This window comes from Protomyctophum bolini, assembly GCF_963924005.1.
Source record: "Protomyctophum bolini genome assembly, chromosome: 3".
NCBI lineage: Eukaryota > Metazoa > Chordata > Actinopteri > Myctophiformes > Myctophidae > Protomyctophum > Protomyctophum bolini.
In genome coordinates this window covers 31,761,544-31,782,956 of record NC_137864.1, presented here as the reverse complement: position 1 = coordinate 31,782,956, position 21,413 = coordinate 31,761,544, and the positions used below count along the sequence as shown (strand labels likewise).

General features: G+C 42.2%; 2 protein-coding genes across 4 annotated transcripts; both read right to left on the bottom strand.

Annotated features, from left to right (window-relative positions):
- Positions 1 to 2,772: 2,772 nt before the first annotated feature.
- Positions 2,773 to 6,243, bottom strand: LOC308312896 (golgin subfamily A member 7B-like). The gene is made up of 5 exons (XM_080759668.1): positions 6,184 to 6,243; positions 4,882 to 5,007; positions 4,329 to 4,481; positions 4,115 to 4,216; positions 2,773 to 4,013 (listed from the first exon to the last, which is right to left on the bottom strand). Exons 1-5 carry the CDS (start codon positions 6,193 to 6,195, stop codon positions 3,930 to 3,932), a joined length of 477 nt encoding a protein of 158 aa, XP_080615794.1. The 5' UTR covers positions 6,196 to 6,243; the 3' UTR covers positions 2,773 to 3,929.
- Positions 6,244 to 6,696: 453 nt separating this feature from the next.
- Positions 6,697 to 18,335, bottom strand: zfyve27 (zinc finger, FYVE domain containing 27). Of its 3 annotated transcripts, none has more exons than XM_080759656.1 (13): positions 18,024 to 18,335; positions 17,394 to 17,642; positions 16,951 to 17,021; positions 16,644 to 16,830; positions 16,307 to 16,402; positions 16,063 to 16,175; positions 14,557 to 14,684; positions 13,953 to 14,021; positions 11,934 to 11,954; positions 9,990 to 10,131; positions 9,792 to 9,838; positions 9,597 to 9,678; positions 6,697 to 8,984 (listed from the first exon to the last, which is right to left on the bottom strand). In XM_080759656.1, the coding sequence occupies exons 2-13, from the start codon at positions 17,624 to 17,626 to the stop codon at positions 8,914 to 8,916; spliced, it is 1,260 nt and encodes a 419-aa protein (XP_080615782.1). In that variant the 5' UTR covers positions 17,627 to 17,642; positions 18,024 to 18,335; the 3' UTR covers positions 6,697 to 8,913. The 3 variants fall into 3 exon arrangements, with proteins under 3 accessions (XP_080615782.1, XP_080615781.1, XP_080615783.1); XM_080759655.1 differs by having other exon boundaries at positions 17,394 to 17,639; XM_080759657.1 differs by lacking the exon at positions 11,934 to 11,954 and having other exon boundaries at positions 17,394 to 17,639.
- Positions 18,336 to 21,413: the final 3,078 nt, after the last annotated feature.

Genomic DNA, 21,413 nt, shown 5'->3' with positions numbered 1-21,413 from the left:
GCGAATCCCTTGACTCCTTCAAAACAGCTCTTAAAGGGCACCTACGGACGGCTGCAATTCGAAACTGGCCCCTGTAAAATCTGAATCCCCCACCCACGACCCACCCCCTTTTCCCTATATGTTTTTCCCCCCTTTTTACCTCTATGATGTTTCCTGTTTTTGGCTATATAGAAGTGTATAATATTGTACGCCTCTAAATGTTTTGATGAATTGAAAACGGTGGGCCCTATATTGTAAACAAGTGTAATGCTTTATGGTATCGTCCAGTTAACAGTTTTTGTATTGAGTTGTGCTTGAAATGTACTGTAATTCTGCAAACTGTTAATAAATAGCCTACTCAATCAATCCAGTGCATTCTGCCAAGTTCCGGTCCAGGAGTCTAGAAGAGCCGCCATTGAACTGGTCCCATATAAAGTGAACAGAGTTGTCGTAACTGTCGTATTTCAATGGCTCTGTCCGGATGTCTATATGAGCCGGACTACATATTGACATTATTTATTTTCTAATATTATATTTCAGTTTTACGGGCTGATAATGATCGTATCGTATCCTCTGACATTTTTGGAGCCTTATGAATAAATATCTTTAATATTGATATTATATATCATCCAAAGATCACATTTGAAGCCATATTATTACCGTAAACCACTTTCCACCCCTGTGTAATTGCAACTGTAGGCCGCAGTTACTATGAAAACCTGAATTTCCTGTCCGTGTCACGCTTCTGGTCCCTCATCAAACCCTGTACACTCAAGACACTGCCCCCGCTGCCACCCATAGATCTCCATATATGGAGTTGACCTGTTCTGACATTCCTATGTTGATCTGATCTCATCAAACCCTGTACACTCAGGACATGCTCCATATATGGCCAGTACAGAATTCATTCCATACTGTATGTTTATCTGATCCCCCACTGCTGGGCGACAGCCTGTCACCCAGGCGGATGTGTGCACGCCTTTGTGCCACCAAGGCGCCCTCAGGGCGTCTTACTGGTATTATCTGAATTTGGTCATTATACTTCTGTCACACATCATTTGACATCCCATATATTTGAGACACATTGCACTCTTGATTCATTTCATCCACTTAATTGAAACATCCAAAAGGACTAATTAAGTAGAATATATTCTCACAGGTCTGGACACCCTTTATCAGACCTCAATCAATCATTTTCATTAACTAAAAATACATCGCATGGATGCACCTGGGACGTATCCTCAGTGATGTATCCTGAGGTCAACGGGGTTTCGGGTCTTCCAACATCATACCCCTCACTCAGGCGACCCAGCCGGGGTGATCAAGTCCCGACTCACGTCCCAGTAGCTACCCTCAATCAGTCCCACTAGGGCAAAACCAGGGCCACACAATCCGTTAGAACTACTCCAGAACTACTCTGCCAGGGCTGGGAGGTACACTTCATGGTGCATGGATTAATGCATTCATTAATTATAGTAGGCCTATTTATTAATTACTTTACAGCTTTCCATGCTTGTTTGTGTGAATGTTTAAATCTGTGTCTAAGCAAAGCTAAACTTCAGGGTGGGGCCACAGCCTGGTCATCTCTGAATTTAGAAAAGAAGACAACATTTGCAAAAGTATCTCTAATAGAAGGGACCGCTTCTCAAAATCACTAGTAGAACAAAAATGATTTGTGTTTTGGGACAAAGTGGGACAACTTAAGTGAGGGACAAACTTATTATATTAAGATTATATACTTCATATACTTCATTCACAGTGATCCCTGTCACTTATGAAAATAGTTATTTGTATTAGATTTAAATGCCAAATAAACATAATTTGGGCTGTTACATAAGAAAAGGCCTATTCATAGTCTGGTTTCATTCATTTCCGGTGGTGAGGTGACCACCGCTCCGGTGGTGAGCTGACCACCGGAGCTGAAATAACTTTGAGCGGTGGTGAGTAAAAACAGAGAGAAGGGCTGGAGCGGTGGCGGTGGTTTGCTCTTCACCGCGGCTCGTGACGTCATGTTGTAGTTCGGTGGTAAACTAACCACCGAAAATCCAGACTATGTATGAGCCTTTAGACGGTTCGCAGAAAGGCCTTTGTCTCCCTGGGTGACAGGTGGCACAGTGATAGTTTGACAGCGATGGGCAGCTGGACCTGTTACTAGCCCATAGACAGAGTGTCTCACATCTCAGTCCTCAAGGTCACACAGTGCCTTTATTGTGTGTGTGTGTGTGTGTGTGTGTGTGTGTGTGTGTGTGTGTGTGTGTGTGTGTGTGAAATGACTCATAATCTGAGGACCAAGGCGGAGCTATTTGAAAAAACGTTGGGAAAAATGGAATTTATATAAGAGTGAATAGTGTGTATCTCCCCCCCCCCCACCATTTGGTTTGCTTTTTGTCCTTGTTTGTTTTGTTTCTTGTACTGGTTCTTGTACTGGTTTAAAAAGAGGTTCACTGGTTTTCCCAAGTGTTTTTCATCATTCTCATGTATATCAGCTAAACTCCTCACTCCAGTACTTCCTCTCTCCTGGTTTCCTGTTTATGTTTAGGCCTATTTGACATTAATTTCCTTCACACCTCCACCCCACTTCTTCTCTCCTTTCAAGTTTTGCTCCATTTTGCGTATGGAAATCTACTGTATTTTGTCATTGAAATCAATACATGTCAACTAACTGTGTTGCACGCCTGAAACACAAGGAATCAAACCTGATTAAAATTGTTCCAATCAACCTCTATGGGCTGATGGTTATCGAATGATGCACAGAAAGAAAACAGATACCTTAATATTGTGGTGATGAAGCGGTATTTATTTGATGTTGGTCATACACACCTCATTACCATGTGAATTAAACAAAAAAGCAGTATTAAAATTTGTTTCTTGAAGGCTAATTTATACTTTGTTGCACAGCGTTCTTGACACGCGTTGCTCGACAAAAATGACTTGTTTTCAACTGGAGAAGGTGTTGCATTGACACTTCTTTCAGTTGAAAATAGGGTCATGTGATAAAGTATACATTTCCCTTTCTGTTTCGCACACTGTACTGTAACACATTCACATTTAGAGGAATCATTTTGGCAGTTATGGTTCTTTGGAGATTGATACCATAATAAAAGGAAGGGTTGTGTATTTTGAACATGATACATGGACTTAAGGAAGACTTTAATTCATTCACTCTCCAAGGACTGCTACATTTAATGTACAGAATGTATTTGCATAATCAACATTGTGTGAGTTGGTCCCGTACATTGTAACCAAGAGGTTAGTGTACAGTTGTTTGTGTCTATGAGCATGTGCATTGAGCATGTCATTGTAATTATGTAATAAATAACATACAGTACAAGCCGCAAGTTTGAAAGATTACAGACTGCATGTACAGAATGTACATGGGGGTACTGAGCTACATTCAATAGTTACCAGACAGATAACATGATTTAAATCTCAGCAGATTGGCTACTGCTGTTTCCTAGCACGTCTGGGAGCGCTATAGGTTCCAGGTATAGGTATACTGGCTATGCACTTGACCCGATCAAATCTTTGCATATATCAACATAATTTGCTCACAATTCGGTAAAATTACATTCCACATTCCAGCATGTTTTTGAAAGACTAACTAACTGTTTGGCGAATGCGTGGTAATATGTGGTTTCATTTTCTTTCTTTTTTAACACTTTGTTAATCCCCCAGCGGTTGAGCTGCAATAATGAGCTTTCTGTTTGGTTGACACTAGGTGCAGGGTCTCATGTGAAATCTCTTCCCTCCCTAGCAACGTGCACATGAGTCAGTCCAAGTGTAGCAGTGTGAGATAAGGAGCAACATGCCTGGCAGTTGTTTAGTTTTACATGCTAGCAACATTCCTTTATGGGAATTTAGCCAATAGCTCTGTATCTCTTGTCTCATCTCCTCCAGATGTAGACATCCACATGGCGTTGAGTAACAAAACGTTTAAGTGGTGCCCCTCGTCATCGACCAGTGCTACCGGATGTTGTGCTGCTGCCCGAGCTGGAACCACTGGAGCCTCGGTCCTCATAAATAGAAATTTCAATCTAATGAAAGATGAGTTAAGGGTTGCCGATGTAACAGGTGTGAAGTTGATCAAGCACCCCCCCCCCCCCACACACACACACACACGCCACAGTAAGGATACAACCCTCATTCCCCTTTCAATAGGATCTGTGATGAGCAGCCCTCTGGGAGCGTAGATCTTCTCATTTTGTTCTTGAATATACTTGCCAATCTTCTTAAGTACCTGACATACAGATCATATGGCAAATTGAGAGAATGAAAGAACAAATCTTAATGGTACCACATTATCAACCCAGGTGATCCTGGGCCAGTAAGAGACAGATCTCTAGTCTTACCTTCTCATAGCGTGTCTCCATACAGAGGAAGATGAGGTAGGCTGTGGAACAGGCCAGGCATCCCTCCAGGTAGGACTGGCCTCCAATCTTCTCCGCCTCGGTGTAATAATTATTCAATGTCTTCACAGTATCCTCAAACAGTGTCCGCTCAATCTGGAGACACGCATGAGCATAGCATATATACGTTATCCTACTGTGAGTAAGGTGTGCATCCAGTCGTTAATTTCCAACAGAATAAATAATAAAGCTCGAGTAGTAAAACCTTATTCACACTACAGTCATTATTTTTTGCAAGCGATGCTGTCATAATACAAAGTATAAATTTGGTCATTCAATGCATCCACACTTTTACACACAAACCACACCTTTCTTCAAATATTGTATTACTGCTGAGCGACCTTGTCACCGAAGCAGAGATCATGCTTAACAGCGATTGCACTCTTACTTGCGAGCTACACAACATGGACACAAATACACACACATCTACTCACTGAGTCACACAAATATGCCATTGAACTGAAAAGGCATGACATTTTGCCCCACACCCCCTTACCCTGCTTTCCAGTTCAGAGGGGAACTTAGTTTGAAACTTGCAGGTGGTGCCTTCGCTATAGTCCCTCTGAATGAAGACTTTGTTGGCCAGCGATGCATTATGCCTCAGCTCCTGTAGGTTGTGGAACTAGAGGACAAACAGCACACAGAAAGCATATTAAAACTAATTTACAGGTTATTATCACCGGAGATTTAAGCTTAATTTATGTATATGTTGCATCATAACATGTTGCTAGATTGTATATAGTTATGTTTGGTGAGTGACACTGTCATTAAGCCTGTACCTAAATTTGAATGTTTACAAACAATAGCAGATGCTGTTGCATTTAGGGATATTGGATGTTAGAAGACAAGCACTCAGCATGTGATCAATCACTAGCCTACTCGACTCTTGTCTGTTGGACCAGAGCCCAGTATTGGACATACTATATCTTAACTTTCATTCTCTCTCTGGCAGGATATGGAAGCAAGCTTCAAGGAGATGGTACAACATTTCACTACAACTCACAACAGATCAATTCAGCAAAACCAAAACAGGATTGTTTAGACATAGCATAATTATTATTGAATATTATGAAATATATGGATGGTCACGAGACCACATTTAATCCTGTTTTCCTGTTTTTTACAGATGATAGTGGGGTCGCGGGTGGGAAGCGGTTATCCCGATGTCGTCGAGCATCATTCGCTCTTTTTAACATTACCGGTTCAGACAGAGAAGGTGCAGAACGGTCGCTGTCCGCGGTGCTGAACAGTGAACACTATGCGCGTGCAGTGTGTGCACTGTGCAGTCATATATAGCACGATCATCATAACATCAGACACAGTGGCAACAACATGACATGACACTGGATTAACGGGACAACTCAACACACAAAAAGAGATCTGCTTTCACAAAAACAGCTTAACACCGCAAGGCGCGAGGTCTGCTTGATGATCCGCTGTTTCTGCCCCACATTTAAATTAAAAAGAAAAAAAAATCAAAGCAGTTCCGTCTTCTTCGCCGAATATAATGACACCCAAAGAAGCTATAAGGCTAAGTGTCTTGCTTAACACATTTGATTTGACCAAAGAAAAATACAGTTGTTTCAATCGAGCATGCTGCGATTGAGCCAAGCAATTTAACCTTGTGTAGCCTGTAGGATATAGGCTGTGCCTGTGCCATGCTTAGACACTGTTGGCAGCATTAGCGCATTCATTCAGTAATTGTAGACACTGGACAGCATAATACACTTATAACACAGTTTTTCAATACCACAAAAATAAGCACATCAAGAGATTCATTGTCGTGTTATATTCTCACCTCCGTCGCCATGTTGCCATCCGTGGCCGTAGAGACGAGTCTGTGCTCAGTGTGCTGAAAATGAAATCGCTTTGGAGACGGATTGGAGGACTGACGGGGGGAGGGGAAGAGAAGGCGGAGAGACCACATTAATAGAGCAATATGGGCGTGAAAACAATGTGCACCCAAGAGCTTTTTTAATGTATTATTACGGTATTTATCGTTTTAACGACGTAATGGCAATTTGCAGAAAAGTGACACAAACACCTCTGGCAACTTCCTGGGTTTTAATAGTTTAAATGAACTTGTAGGCCTACTGAACAAAAGTCCCAATTTTCAGGTTTTCTGCTCAAAATGGAAAACAAGACAGAACAGAATCAGTTTTTTTAAAATATTTTAATGTTTTAAGTTTAATATAATCAATGATATATGCATATTTCATCCTTAAAGTGGTCAAAATATACAGAACAAATCAATGGGTCATATAATGTGCATTTCCCAGGGAGTTTAAATTAAATATATTAGATACAGTAGAACATTTTACAGTAACATGTTTTATTATAGGATTACAATAAAAGCATAGCAACAACTACAATCATCCGTGTCTGAATCAGTTTTAAAAACGAAACTTTCCCTCTGGAATCCACTTTTTGTGTAATGACACCGCTATGGCAATACAGTCTCCTTTAAGCTTTTACAGTACAGTTAAACTGCTAAATAGAGCTCAGTATCTTGACATTGCAAGCCTAGAGATGAGTCACTTTTTTCTGCAAGGGAGGGGATGAGCTCATGTAAAAAGCACAACATTATCACCTAAGCTCACTACTCCAGCAACCACAGTTGAACCAACAGTTTTCCTTCATCCAGCAAAGGGAAAAGTAAAGGTCCTTCCTTTAGTTAGCAGGCATCTATTCTAAAGATAGATTGGGGGAGGGGTCTAAACCGTAACAAGTCTCCAGTCACCAAGAAGGTCCACTTCTTGGAACGATGGGGACAATGGCACGTGATTTGGGATCACACTATACTGGAATTGTTTGCACGCCACGGCCCCCCTGAGGCGCTGCTAGAGTGTAAACGCCACACAGACAGTCTCCAATTCGCTGGCCGTTTCCAGAATGCATAATAATATAAATAAAAGTTTATAAATAGATGTTAATTCAGTTCAGTTAACGCTCCCCCCCCCCCCCCCCCCCATGAAGCACCTGAGCCATCAACATGTCTGTCATCTGTACCACATCATTGAAACCACCAAGAAATTCTACATGGTGCTGGAGGTACACTTGACTTAATTGGCTCATCACTGGTTGTTTGTGTGGTGGGCATTATTATCTGCATACAACTTGCAGAATAACACATACAGTAATGCACTTCTGTCCTTCCATCAGTACTGTCCAGGGGGCGAGTTATTTGACTACATAATCGCAAAAGACCCGTGTCCCGAGGAGGAGGAAACCAGGGTGTTCTTCAGACAGATTGTCTCTGCACTGGCCTACATTCAGTCAGGGCTACGCACACAGGGACCTCAAACCGGTAAACGCCACCACCACCACTGTGTGTGCGCATGTGCATGCATGCACTGGCATAATGTGCATATTATGCATGTTACATGTATTGTTTTTAATGTTTTATGTTAAAAGAGCCATTATTACATGCTTTTATTTGTATGTTGCCTAGTATGTTCTAATGACGTTTCTCTTTCTATTGGGCCTTCAGGAGAACCTGCTGATAGACGAGAACCACAACCTCAAACTTATAGATTTTGGGCTGTGTGCTAAACCTAAGGTACAGATACTGTGTATATATTATACATAGGTTTGTTGAATACTCCAACAGAAAAATTGTATCAATATTTTGTGGCAAATTGATGATTCATTCCGTTCACAAGTAGCCATGTAATAAGTTTATTGTACAGTGAAGGCCTGTTCCTACTCTGTTTTAGGTGACAAGCTAAGCTCATCTTTTCGGTGGTCAGTAAAAAGTAAAACGGGGAGATATGTTGGGGTGAGCTGTGTGTCACTTAAGTTATCACAGCGGCGTGACATCATGTTGTAGTTTTCAGTGGTCACCTTATCTCCTAAAAGAAGAATGAAGTATGAATAGACCTTGAGGCCAATAAACCCATCACCCTGTCTTATTTTCGAATTATGACCGTTCTCAGTCTGGGCGCGGTTTACACAGGGGCGTGGCGTGCCAACTGTTCCAGTGCGATCCCAAATCATGCGACAATGACACCAACTAGCCTCGCCTAACCTTAATCTGCCTTTGCAATGCATATTGCCCCAGGCAGAATAAGTCTGGCCCCTCTCAATTGTGGAAAGACTTCACGGCCGAAGTGGTGACAAGCCAACCAGATTTCTCTGGAACCGGGCTATAACCAAACAGGGCCCAGTATTCAAATATGGGGCGGGGCATTGCAAAATAAATTCTAACACTGAGGCTAGTCTCCATCATGACTGGAACGTGGGACACTGAGGGTCAACATGGGTCCTACAGTAACAGTGCAGGGAGCAGTCCTGTATAAGCCTACCACCACGACATGAACATCTAACCAGGCAGCTGTTTACCATAGTGAGGGTGTCAGGAAGTTGAACATTATGGACAAGCACTCTCATCACAGATAGAAGAGCTTGAACTTTTGGAAGCCAAGGTGTTGTTATGAGCGGTAGGTAAGCTGAAGGGTAGAACAGTGAAAGGTCTGCTGGTCGTCTTGGGAAATGAAGATAAAAAAACAAAAGGTTCTGTCTTGCCCTGTCATGGCATCTTGTTGAGGGAGGAGTTGCAGGTGGCACAAACAAACACGGTTTCTCTCTGGGCCTCCGGGGCTGAAGAGGGGAGAGACGTGAGAGGACAGTTAGGCCCTGTGGCCACATACCTAAGCATTTATTCCTGAGCGCAGCATGTTTTCTAAACTGTCAGCAGTGTGATAAGACACCGTCAGCTAATGTTTGTTTTGAATATTCTATACATTTGACTCTTGCTCTTAACCACTTTAAACGATATATCCCTGATTTGGGCATTTTATTAGGTTAAAACTGTCAAAAAACTGTTCGCGTATTTTCGCTATTTGTCATAATATGAAATACGGTATATAGCCTAAAGGGGAATACCACTCATTTTCAAAATGTTATACCTTTTTAATATACCTTAGAGTTGTTGTGGAAATAATAAAGGTCTGAAACGTGGGGTCATGTGATCAGTAACATTATGAAGTACATCTTTGTGATGTCACCGAGATGTTTTTATTATTTCCACACAACTCCTCTAAGGTATATTAATGACATAGTAAAATGTTGAAAATGAGTGGTATTCCCCATTAAGTAGTGGTCCCACCATGTGACAAACAGCCCCCCCCCCATTCTCAGTTAAATGAACAGTTCAGAATTCACTGTAGTAGCAGTAATCCAGGTATTTCTTGTTGTATCCCGGCTTCTCACCTGTGGCTCCCATGCAGGATCTGAGCACCTTGAAGGAACAGCATCGAGAACAAAAGCTGTTGCCACAGTTACTGCAGCTCCTCTGAAAGGTGAAGAGACACAAGGTCTATTATCATGTCTGTTATGTGTGAGAGGACACACACAACCACTGAACACGTCTCTGATTCTTGTTCATAGAAGGCTTGTCAGTCTCACCCTTTTCTTCAGCACTGAGAAGACTGCATTGCAGCTAGAACAGTTGCCTTTGGGGAGCGAGGAAGAAAGTGATAAAGAGAGAAGGCAGAAAATAGACGTTAAAAATATGGACTTGAGAATATTGTGATCAGGAGTGTATCAGGACACAACTGGTTGTGTGGGAAGAAGGAAGCGATATAGGGAGTAATCAGAGCTGACCTGTGGCCGTGGTGGGGTAACGCTTGCGTAGTTTCTCAGTCAGCATGGAGACCTTGCTGCGGATTGGTTCTTTGCGGCTAAGGAGGCCATTGTCAGAGATGTTATCATAGTCTGGAGGCCCCGAATGGACATCATCCTCCTCCTGAGAGAGAGAGGAGAGAGAGAAATAGATAGAGAGATTATCATCACAAATTGAGTTAAAACATAATTATCCCAGGAAACGTTGCTAGATGGCTCAGCATTGGGTCAAGCTCGACGTAATTCACTGTAAAAACAGCAGAGGGCATCATTCAATTCACAATGATATCATTTTACGTCCCACCATGGGAGTAATCAGTGGAGAACACCATGATCAAATTATTCTTGGAACATTCGATTTCTACTTTTTTGTAGTGGACTATAGAATCTTAAACACTCCGCCCTGTATTCTTTAGCCTTATTCCTTTTATTGTTACCAGAACTGTACAAAGTAACCAGACAGATTTCACAAAGTCACTGAAGCAGTATACAGAGGTAAAGAAAATAAAGAAAGAAAATCCAAACACAGACTGCTGAGTCAGTCCATAAAATTGACAACGTCTGTGTGTCTATTAGACCATTAACTATTACACCCACAGGAAATTACATTTGGCAATCACCACAAATTATGTTCCACATGGGACTAAAATCACACTCGGTTCACACTTTGAAAGTAGCCAAGAAATGAACTTGCTTGTTTGTTTGTTTATTTGTTCCTTTTGACCTTCAGAATGATAAAACCAACTAAGGCCTATTATTAACCAAGAGATTTTCATGTACCGGTATTTAGAGCTCAAACAATCCATGAATTGTAAAAAGTAAAAACCAAACTATCGTCACACATAGCTGTGAACACAGATGACTGTATATTCATTTCAGGTTTCAAGACTAATATACTCACTTATTAAGCCCAAACATTTAGTGACATTTGGAGGACAGAAAGGTCACATTTGCCCACTGACTGTGTGACAGTAGGCAGCCAAAGGGCTGCTAACTTTAATACCACAGCCAGTCAATAAAACAAACAGACCAGTACAAATCCCATGCCTCTATGTTGCAGAATGCCTACAAAATGTGCATAATACATTTAACACATGCATTCATTTACCAAAAACACACTGCAGGGAGATGAAGAAGATAGGACTATATATTTTGAATATTTCCCATCTTTTATCAGACTTGCCAATCTACAAGAATGTCCACCTGATAAGACATGATGATGGAGGAGGGATGGGTAGATGTGGGACAGGGGGAGGGAAGAGGGAGAAACCACTTACCACTAAGACCAAAGGCGACGCCTTATAAAGGAAACGGAGCAATACAAAAGAAAAATGTCATACAGTTATTACTATGAAATGTAAATTGTAAGACGTAAAATTTGGTCTACACATGAGAAAGAGACATGCATACACACATTCTTCAAAACACAGAAAGATTGATCATAATGAGCAATGACCACACAATGTGAAAAACGTATCCTTATCCCTAAACTTCTTTGACTTTTTCTTTACTATTTTGAAAAACACATGCCCATCCCCAAACATGCACCCCCTTACCTCCAGACCTAGCTGATGCACCCCCCAACGCTAAGTCTCGTTGTATTTGGCCAAAAATGATAAATGTTTTGTAATATGATTATGCGCTAAATAACACCATAAAACCGCCAATACACTTTTCATGTCACACACCCCCTAGAGGGCGTTCACGCACCACAAGGGGTGCACGCACCACAGTTTGGGAACCCCCGCACTAGCGGATCTACATAAACACGTTGTGAGCTTGTAGATAGGTATTTGATCTATTACATTTTTTTTCTCCAAAATAGTAAAAAAGGCAAAGACATTTAGGGATAAGGGGTTTAGCACTGACGAAAATAAATGCCCTCAGTGTGGTGGTCTCTGCTAAACAGAGGGGCGCAACACTCACCTGCAGAGAAAGAGAGTGCTCCTGAGTTCAAAAGACAGCAGAAAAAGAACAGGAGAGGAGTCATTTGGGTAAGAGCTTGTCACTCATTGACAAAAAGCAGCAGCTGTGTACTGTATCTTTTTTTCACATCCTTCCTTTTTTTTACTGCTAATCTATGACTAATTAGAATATATCAAATAACTATAGCTACCTCTTATTCATCACATCAGATTTGCCGATTGCCACTATAAGCAAAGAAGGCACAGGGTGTTGTAAAGTTTTTTTTTACCTAATCGACCAATATGTGTATTTTCAGCGGATACCGACAATTGTTCCGTTATAAGGTTGCAGGCCAATATGCAATCTACACCTTTAAAGTAATCAAAGTTAAACATTTTGCATCCAAATCAATTAAATTCAAAGAGACCATGGCTCAGGTTCACTGGTGGAATTTATTAATTAGAACTTTAACATGGGTCTGTCCATCTTTATCAATTACTGCTTCTCTTCAGAAGTAGATGTGCAAATGAAAATCTTTCTATAAAATAGGGACAAACCTTACAGAAATGGGGGACCTGTCAAAATGCAATGTAGCCATTTTTTTTAACCATTTGTGTGTAACAATGTTGAGACTATGGGCGGCACTTTCTTTCTTTCGTATCGCACTGAGGGCGGAAGTGTGCCAATAGTTATATGGACAGTCAAGTGACTCATGTCCCTTCCTTTCATTACGCTCCTTGGCACCAAGCCACCGACACGGAAGCTTGCCCTCACTTTTGCACATACGACCAAGGGGCCAGCTAGGCACTCCAATGTTGAAGCGCTGGGCCCTAGTGGTAAGAGAAAGGACTGCAGGCGGACCCGTGGATTCATGACGAGGAAACCCCGTGCAGCTGAGCTTTAACATTGCGCACTCGGTTGCACTTCCGCATTTGACCTCCAAATTTTGGAGGTCAAATGCGGAAATGCGCCCAAAAAGGCGGAAATAGACGGTCCCTCCGGCGGCTTCAAAACGCCACTGAGCAACTTCCACTGACATGAATAGCGGAGGGGGCGGAGTTTTGCGCCAGTTCAGTCTCTATCCTTTTAATACTTTATGCATACGACCCAGAGCCGAAGGAAGCATCTACCTTTCTGTCTATGAGGCCAACTGTACCAACTAACAAGGCAAGCTGTACCCTCTAGTCACTACTAGAGGGTACAGCTTGCCTTGTTAGTTGGTGTCTCTGCAAATCTGTCCACTAGAGTCTAGTGGACAGTTGGTGTCTCTGCAAATCTGTCCACTAGAGTCTAGTGGACAGATTTGCAGAGACAGTGGCTACGTTTACATGAAGGGTGATCATTCCGAATAAATACTTCCGAATAAAATACATCCGATGTAATGTTTTTTGCCGCGAGTTTAGAATGAGTGTTTATATGGAGAAGTGATAGAAGACATGATAGACAATTCACGTGAAACTACGCCATCTGTTGGACACATAAAATATAGGCAGTTCATTCATACTTTGTATCTACAGCACGGCCAGGGCACGCAACGCAACACTGATGATTATTATTGTATCGGGTCGCTCGTTATTTTTGAGAGAGAGAGAGAGACCGTTGAACACACACACACACACACACACACACACACACACACACACACACACACACACACAGATCGGTTTTTTTGGGGATTTACATCCGAAGCAGTGTATACATGAGTCAAATTTCTTTCAATCGCATTGAAAATCGGAGTAATCCGGCCAGTGACATCGGAATGGTTTTTAGATCGCATCGAGCGTTTTCATTCGGATGTAAGTTTTTGTAGGTGTTTACATAACAACGTTTAATAGGATTGAACTTCTATTCGGAATGAAAAGGGGATTTAACTGCTCATGTAAACGTAGCCACTGACAGACATACACAGGCAGATGTACAGTACACAGGTCTTCATGTGGCTCAACTAATTATTCCAATTGGCGAAGCCAATAAATTATATGTGGAAGGAAAGGCTGAATATGAACCAAAGTTAAAAATAGGCATGCCGGTCATCACTACCTCAATGGCATCTTTAAACTCATCATCAGGCTCCGCTTCCTCGGCCTCCTCCACGCCAGGTGATAGGTCCTACACAACCGCATAGACATTATCATATTAATGACACACACACACACACACACACACACACACACACACACACACACACACACACAATATACATGTATGGAATAGCAGGGGATCAACGACATACAGTAAGCAGCTTACAGAGAGTGCATGTGATCTCTGTGTTAATGTGCCATCATTATGTTCCATCTAGCTTAAACCCCTCCCCTCAATCTCCTATCTCCGCCCTCACCCATCTCCCACCCCTTCAGATGGCAAAGTTAACCACCTGAAATGTCCCTAGTATCCCTATTCTTGGGGGAACGTTCTGGGAAAATAGCCAATCTACAAGCTAGATCGGCAAATACATTTGGTGTGTAGAGGGAAACAAGAGTTTAGTCCTCAGTTTTACTAGCCCTGCAGTGTTCTTGTTCATAAATGAAATGTATTGTCTTGCCACAATGGAAACTAGCCTCCCATCTTTTTGGCATAGTTTTACTGTACTGCTTCAAGTTCAAACTGAGTACGGAGTACGGAGCGTTAAAGTGGTCCACCTCACCTCTAGACTGGTGGGTGTAGGGGTCCAGTCCTGCAGGTTGCCATGTTGATCCTGCTCTGTGTGCTCCGTCTCCATCTCTGACGCCTGGGCCCGGCCTGAGTTGAACAGGTCCAGAAGGTTCAGCAGAACTGGAACCACAAAAGAGACTGTTTTACAACCTACAACATTCCACGGGAGCTTTACATCCAAGTGACAGTCTGAAGGCTGCTGCAACATCATTAAATTAAGCACCAAAAGGCGAACTCGGCACAGAAGGCGTTTGGACCAGGAGGCGTCAAAAGTTAACAGTGAAAATAGCCAAACTACAAGCGTGTGATGCATTGTGGGCTTAGAATTTGTTGAAAAGTTCACCTCTTTGACCTTTATTTAACCAGTAAACACACATTGAGACTGCGGGCTGTATTTTGCGTGTCTTAAGTAATAAGTACCAGGTCTTATTCCCTAACTTGAGAAAAAAACTGACCTGGAGGCATGATCAATGCCATCAATGCCAGTGGCCAAAGAGCATTGATCACGCCTCCAGGTCTTTAGTTTACTCAAGTTAGGGTATAAGACCTGGTACTTAAGACAAAATACAGCCCTGCGTCTCTTGTTCAAGTGGGAACTGGCAGCTCTACTCTGTGGCTGTTCTGCAGCAGCTTGTTCCTGCTTCCCCTCTTCTCCAGAAAACTAAAATAATTCATCAACCCAAGAGTCAGCCTCCATTCAACTTGCTTGGTCCAACATAGTGGTCTGCCAGCTAAAACCAGTGATTAATCCTACTACTGCCCATTTTGGACCATTATATGATTAGATAATGGAATGTAAAGCCCTTTCATTGAATTAAAGCATGAGAGCTGGAGGTCACAGACCGATGATGAAATCAGGACCACAACCTCTGCAAAAAGCAGTAATGCAATTCCACCCAGCGCACCTAACTGTAAAACCTCTACTACGTCATGAGTCACATGACACATGAGATCCTGGCCATGAATATTACAAAACAGGATACGTCACAATTCAATTTGCAACCCTGGCAGAGGCCAACTAATACAAGAATGAGTCCATCTTACTGCCACAGACACAACCCTGGCAGAGGCCAACACATACAAGAATGAGTCCATCTTACTGCCGCAGACATAACTCTCACTTTTAGCTTACAGAGATAGGATATAAACAAAACAAAAAGTTCAGAAACATGGCAATAACATTATGCCGTTGGAATGCCTGTTTATTTCCTTTTTAAATGGTTAAATTTGTAAGGAACATGCAGCACAGCAGACAGCATTTGCCACATCTGAATTCAATTGGATCATTAGCTCCGGGAATTATAATTTAACATTTCTAGGAGAGAAAGAGCCTGACAATACTTCCAGAAAAACTCAAACAAAACAAGCATGCTTGATGTTAAATCTTCATATCAACAAAAGCAATACTGGGCAAGAAATATTATCTGACCGATTCTTTATAAATGAGACCCCCAGATGAGGAAGATATCAGATAGCAATTTCTATGTTATAAAGTAACCTCTGCAGAAGTCTTTGTTCCACAGGAAGAGGGCACTGTTGAGCACAGCCAGCATCCAGGCCACTGGAGTGGTGTACAGCAGACACATCACCAACAATGACCCTCCATAGAACCTAGAACACACACACACACATTATCTATTCTGCATGTACAGGAGTGCAAGTGTGTGTGTGTGTGTGTGTGTGTGTGTGTGTGTGTGTTACTGTGTGTGTGTGTGTGTGTGTGTGTGTGTGTGTGTGTGTACCTAGAAGACTTGGAGTGATTGTCCCAGTATAAGACCTTGTACACAGATTCTGCTGACACACAGGCAATAGACAGCATATCATCCAGATGCTTCAACCTATTGAAAAATTGACACATGAGAACATACTAATGCAAACTCAGTTAAGATAAACGCAATCTAAACTCCACATAGTAATGCAAAAAAAAAGAGGGCAAAATGCATAGAAATTAAATAAAAGAACTAGTTCACACTGAAGTAGAAAATAATCGTTTGCTTTATTGGTATTTTCCTCTTCCTCTTGATTGACAGTGTTATTATCGTACATGCAGAATTACACATCCACATTCCACACACTTACAGGTCTTTGACTTGCACCATGGCGTCCTGTTTGGTGAGATGCACCTGCAGCAGATCGCGGCGGTGTACTGCATTGTATCGCCTCCTCTGGAGCTCTGCCTCAGAAGTCTCACGCCCACACATTTCCTGCAGGTAGCCCAGGGCAGCAGGTGCCGACACCCCCAGTACACATACCAAGAACCAACCCACTGACAAAACAGATGAAAGAGGAGACAGACATACATGCAGAAGTTAATCAATTAGTTCCATGTTTTGTAGCATTCGGAAATGAGGCCTTCTGTTGAATGTCACCTTAGCTTAAACCTTACCTTCACTAACAGTAAAGAAGAAGATGTTGAGGAGTACATACACAAGCAGAGAACACAGGGGCATCCTCCACCTGGAGAGACAGGAAATAGTGACCATTTCAGAATGTGAAGCACTTTGACTTTGCAACATATGTCTCTTTTCAACTATAGTGCAATCCAGAACGTTTTTTTTTTGTCCATTATAACCAAAACCACCCTGGCCTGCACGGGGGAATAATAGCAGATCTACAAGGTCGCAAGTCATCACAACACTTCGTGAGCTTGTAGATCTGATATTTTTTGGCCATTTTAGAAAGATGTCATGTTCTGAGAACCTTATCTGAAACCGAGCTGTAGGATACGGAAAACAAGTCCTGAATCTGTGTGAAATACATTTCACAATTCTTATCAAAAATAAGATGTGTGGTTGTTATTAATAAATATTGTTGTTGAAGCAAACACACCCGAGTAAGTAGCGAATCAGCTCCACTGAATCTGTGACTGGCTCTAGAAACAGAGCCATTCTCTTGTAGGACACCACCATGTTGAGGAGGTCAAAGTTCTGGACTGAGCGTGGGCTTCCCAACTCAGAGGCTTCCGGGGACCCGGGAGTGTCTTTGGAAGACGTGTGGACAAGTTCCCCACGTTCCCCTGGACGCTGTGGGGGGTCCTGGGACATTCCGGCATTATGGGCCATTATCGTTATTGTGCTGCTTGGGAAAGGAAACAAAACAAATGTTAGCAGTCAAAACTAGAAGGGAGAGCGTTCAATGGCCAAAATGTACTAGTAATAAAAATACACACAGTAACATCCTGATTGTGAAATCATCCACTGAGTGCACAGAAACTGATCAAGATTGCACTGTGTGTAGTCAACATCAAAGTAAATAATTTGACATAACAAAATTATGAGAAAACCGTTAACTTGGATTATACCTTAGATAGATAGTATATATATATATATATATATATATATATACATACACACACACACACACACACACACACACACACACACTTCTACAGACTACAGAAGTAAGTGAAGCTGGTATTACTTGATATACTTCCACAACAGTGTTGCTTGCTGGTATTACCTGAGAAATGCAGATGAACAACAAACGCGGTGTCCAACAACTAGAGAGGCATAGAGTGGTGAGAGCCTGGTGACAACACGTCGCTAGCTAGCAACTCCAGCTGATAGCATCACAGATGAGATCGTTCACTCAGTCAGCCTTCAGTAGACAGACAGCCACCTGAAGACCCACGGTGACATTTGCTGCTTTACAGTGTACGACTGTTTGGGAATTCTCCGATGTCTTGCTGAGACAAGTAATGCTTGAAAACACTTGGTTTTGGACAACTGGCTGTCGCCAGCTATCGCTTGTGTTGTTCCCGGAAAACTTCACTTCCCTTCTCTGGAGCCGAGTGACCCAGGCAGGCTGGCGAATAGAATGCGGAAAAGGAATTGATGTCAGATCTGGTCGATCGCACTACACGTTCGTTACCATGGTTACAACAAGATCATATAAATAATCATCGCATGTGACATTTTGATTTTAAAATAATATTATATACTATAATACTATAATAATATAATACTATAATAACAACACCGATAATAATACACACCAGACTGTAAAACAAATAATAAACATATTTAATAAATAAATACATAAATAAATTCGAATGAATGACAGGGAAAACATGCACAAGGAAAACATGCACATGTACACTTTTTCTACTCTTTGTTTGCTCTTTTTTGCACTCTATATTATTTTGTTTGCTGTGTTATGCTGTGTTTGCGGTTTGAAATGATATATTTGCTGCTGCATTGTCTGAAGGAGGCCCTACACAAGATGTAACAATAAAGAACAACATTGAACCATGATGATGATGAATACCAACCATAGCCTACTGTAGGAGCCATTAGAAGAGAGGCATTATTTGTATTATTATTACCAGTATTATTTTTGACCACCTGGTGGCGGGCTTGAGAAACACATCACATAGAAGGTGACCACTTATAAAGGTGACACACAGGGGCACTATAGGGAGGAACTAGACACAGGGTATGGTGGGAGCACACCGTTCTTACCAGCCTACCATGCACTGCAGCCAGCAGACAAAATAACAGGATAATCTCTATATTGGTATGTTCATCTCAACTGCACAACTCTTCAATAAATACAGCAAAACTGAGCTCTACGACTGGACATCCATCATTCATATTTCTGTGTGCACTGCTGCGTACGATCACTTCCACCACCTGTGAAGTAATGGGCAACAAAATCTGAAGGGAAGGATTGGGTAGGACCACTACCAGTAAACCTGTAGTAAGTCTCATGGTCGGGGGGGTAGGACCAAGTCTCATGGGATTTGGGATTTGTTTATAAACATTTTGGTATTTGTTTATAAACATTTGTGATGTGTTTATAAACATTTGTGATTTGTTTATAAACATTTGTGATTTGTTTATAAACATTTTGGGATTTGTTTATAAACATTTGGGATTTGTTTACAAACATTTGGGATTTGTTTATAAACATTTGGGATTTGTAAGTCTCATGGGGGGGGTAGGACCACTACCAGTTGACCTATAGTAAGTCTCATGGTCGGGGGGGTAGGACCAAGTCTCATGGGTTTTGGGATTTGTTTATAAACATTTTGGTATTTGTTTATAAACATTTGGGATTTGTTTATAAACATTTGGGATTTGTTTATAAACATTTGGGATTTGTTTATAAACATTTTGGGATTTGTTTATAAACATTTGGGATTTGTTTACAAACATTTGGGATTTGTTTATAAACATTTGGGATTTGTAAGTCTCATGGGGGGGGGGGGTAGGACCACTACCACAGGGAGAAGATTTTTTTTTTTTTCATGTATCCCTACTGGCCACATGTGGCCCCCACCTAGCTTCTTAATTTTGATCTCAAAGTGCACCAGATTGAAGCATTTTCATGGCAAATTTACAATTTTTATCCGGCGTGGCAAAGCAGGAGGGGGGGGGCCTCTGTATAATATGTTGCCTAGGGCCTCAAAAGGCCTAGAACCGGCACTGATTGCCATTACACCTACATTGGCATACACCATGAACTATTTTGAGCTCTAAGCCTGGTAGCCCTGGTCCAATGCTTACAGCGAGTGTCTCTCTGTAAGCATTGGACCAGGGCTATAAGCCTGGCAACGTCCCTCACAAATCTCCCCATAAAATGCCCGGTCTGAAAACACAACTGTCATGAATAATCATGACAATCGACGTGACTTAAGAGCGTCATGTGAACCATGGCATGGCTACTACTCGACATATGGCATAGTCCACAAGGAGAACAGCGTGTCACGCACCAGTTGTCTGAGATCACGCAAAGCTTCATGCATGTTTGACAACTTCTGTCATGGAAGCACGGCACCTCCCCACCCCCATCTCTCTCAGGTCTCCCCCTACCCCCCCCTCCCTTCTCTCTCTCTCTCTCTCTCTCCTAAGTGTAGCCTCCTGCAGTGACTCCTTCGTTTAGTCTGTAGGAATCGTCAGTTTGACTTTGCGGCCAGTCCGTGCCGTGGGACGTGCAGGGAGCAAGTGAAAGTCTACTGCAATGTGGTGAAAGTAGTGTATGTTAAGAATATATGGGAAATTTGCACAATCTTTCTACTTTAGTTCTGAAACCCATCTTCTTCTGCTTAGTCGGGTCACAGAGGTAGCAGTTTCAGTAGAGAATTCCAGACTTCCCTTTGACTTAGGTCAGCAACTTCAAATGCTTCACCTACATCTGCATATATGGAGCCGGCCAGCAACTCTACATCTGACCTCAAACCCTTATATGGAGCTGACCTGTTCTGACATTCCATATGTTGATATTCCCCACCCGTCCTTTCTTTTCGATGTCTCCCTTTTGACTGATACCTGTCCATTCAAACTCTAGACGGGCCCACCCCAAAGTTATCAGTTCAACTGCACCCGGCAGCCGGCGAAAACTAGAGTTCTCAAATCTCAACAGGCCGGGCCCTACCTGGGCCCTCATCAAAACCTGCACTCAAGACAACCCACTGCCATCCTTAGATCTCCATATATGGAGCTGACCTGTTCTCACATTCCATATGTTGATCTGACCTCATCAAATCCTGTACACTCAAGACACGCTCCATATGGCCGGTACAGAATTCATTCCATATGTTGATCTGACCCCCCATGCCAGAGTGTCAGCGCTTTCCCAGCAGTACAACAGCCATACAGACAATGTATCATTGCATGCAAACCATTTGTTGCTGAAAAATCACACCCGTGTGAAATAAGTGGTGCAACTCCCTGTGGGGGTCCCCGGAACCGGGAAAACGCCCAGGGTGCCGGCGAGCTGCCCGCGTCCGAAACGTCAGATAAATGACAGTTACCGTGTGGGGGTCCCTCTACTGTACTGTACTGTACTGATACACCTGAAATCATCATATATACAGTTAATGTGTATGTGTGTGTTGCACAACAGTGA

What these genes read in the sequence shown, in the direction of transcription:
- LOC308312896 (XM_080759668.1), bottom strand. An exon ending in CCTCTGAACTGGAAAGCAGG is followed by an intron (nt 4,482 to 4,881) that starts GTAAGGGGGTGT and finishes GCGTGTCTCCAG; the next exon opens with ATTGAGCGGACACTGTTTGA. An exon ending in TGGAGACACGCTATGAGAAG is followed by an intron (nt 4,217 to 4,328) that starts GTAAGACTAGAG and finishes TCTGTATGTCAG; the next exon opens with GTACTTAAGAAGATTGGCAA.
- zfyve27 (XM_080759656.1), bottom strand. Translation starts at nt 17,626, where the DNA reads ATGGCCCATAATGCCGGAATGTCCCAGGACCCCCCACAGCGTCCAGGG. An exon ending in TCTCAGTGCTGAAGAAAAGG is followed by an intron (nt 9,679 to 9,791) that starts GTGAGACTGACA and finishes TTCACCTTTCAG; the next exon opens with AGGAGCTGCAGTAACTGTGG. An exon ending in ATCCTGCATGGGAGCCACAG is followed by an intron (nt 8,985 to 9,596) that starts GTGAGAAGCCGG and finishes TCCCCTCTTCAG; the next exon opens with CCCCGGAGGCCCAGAGAGAA.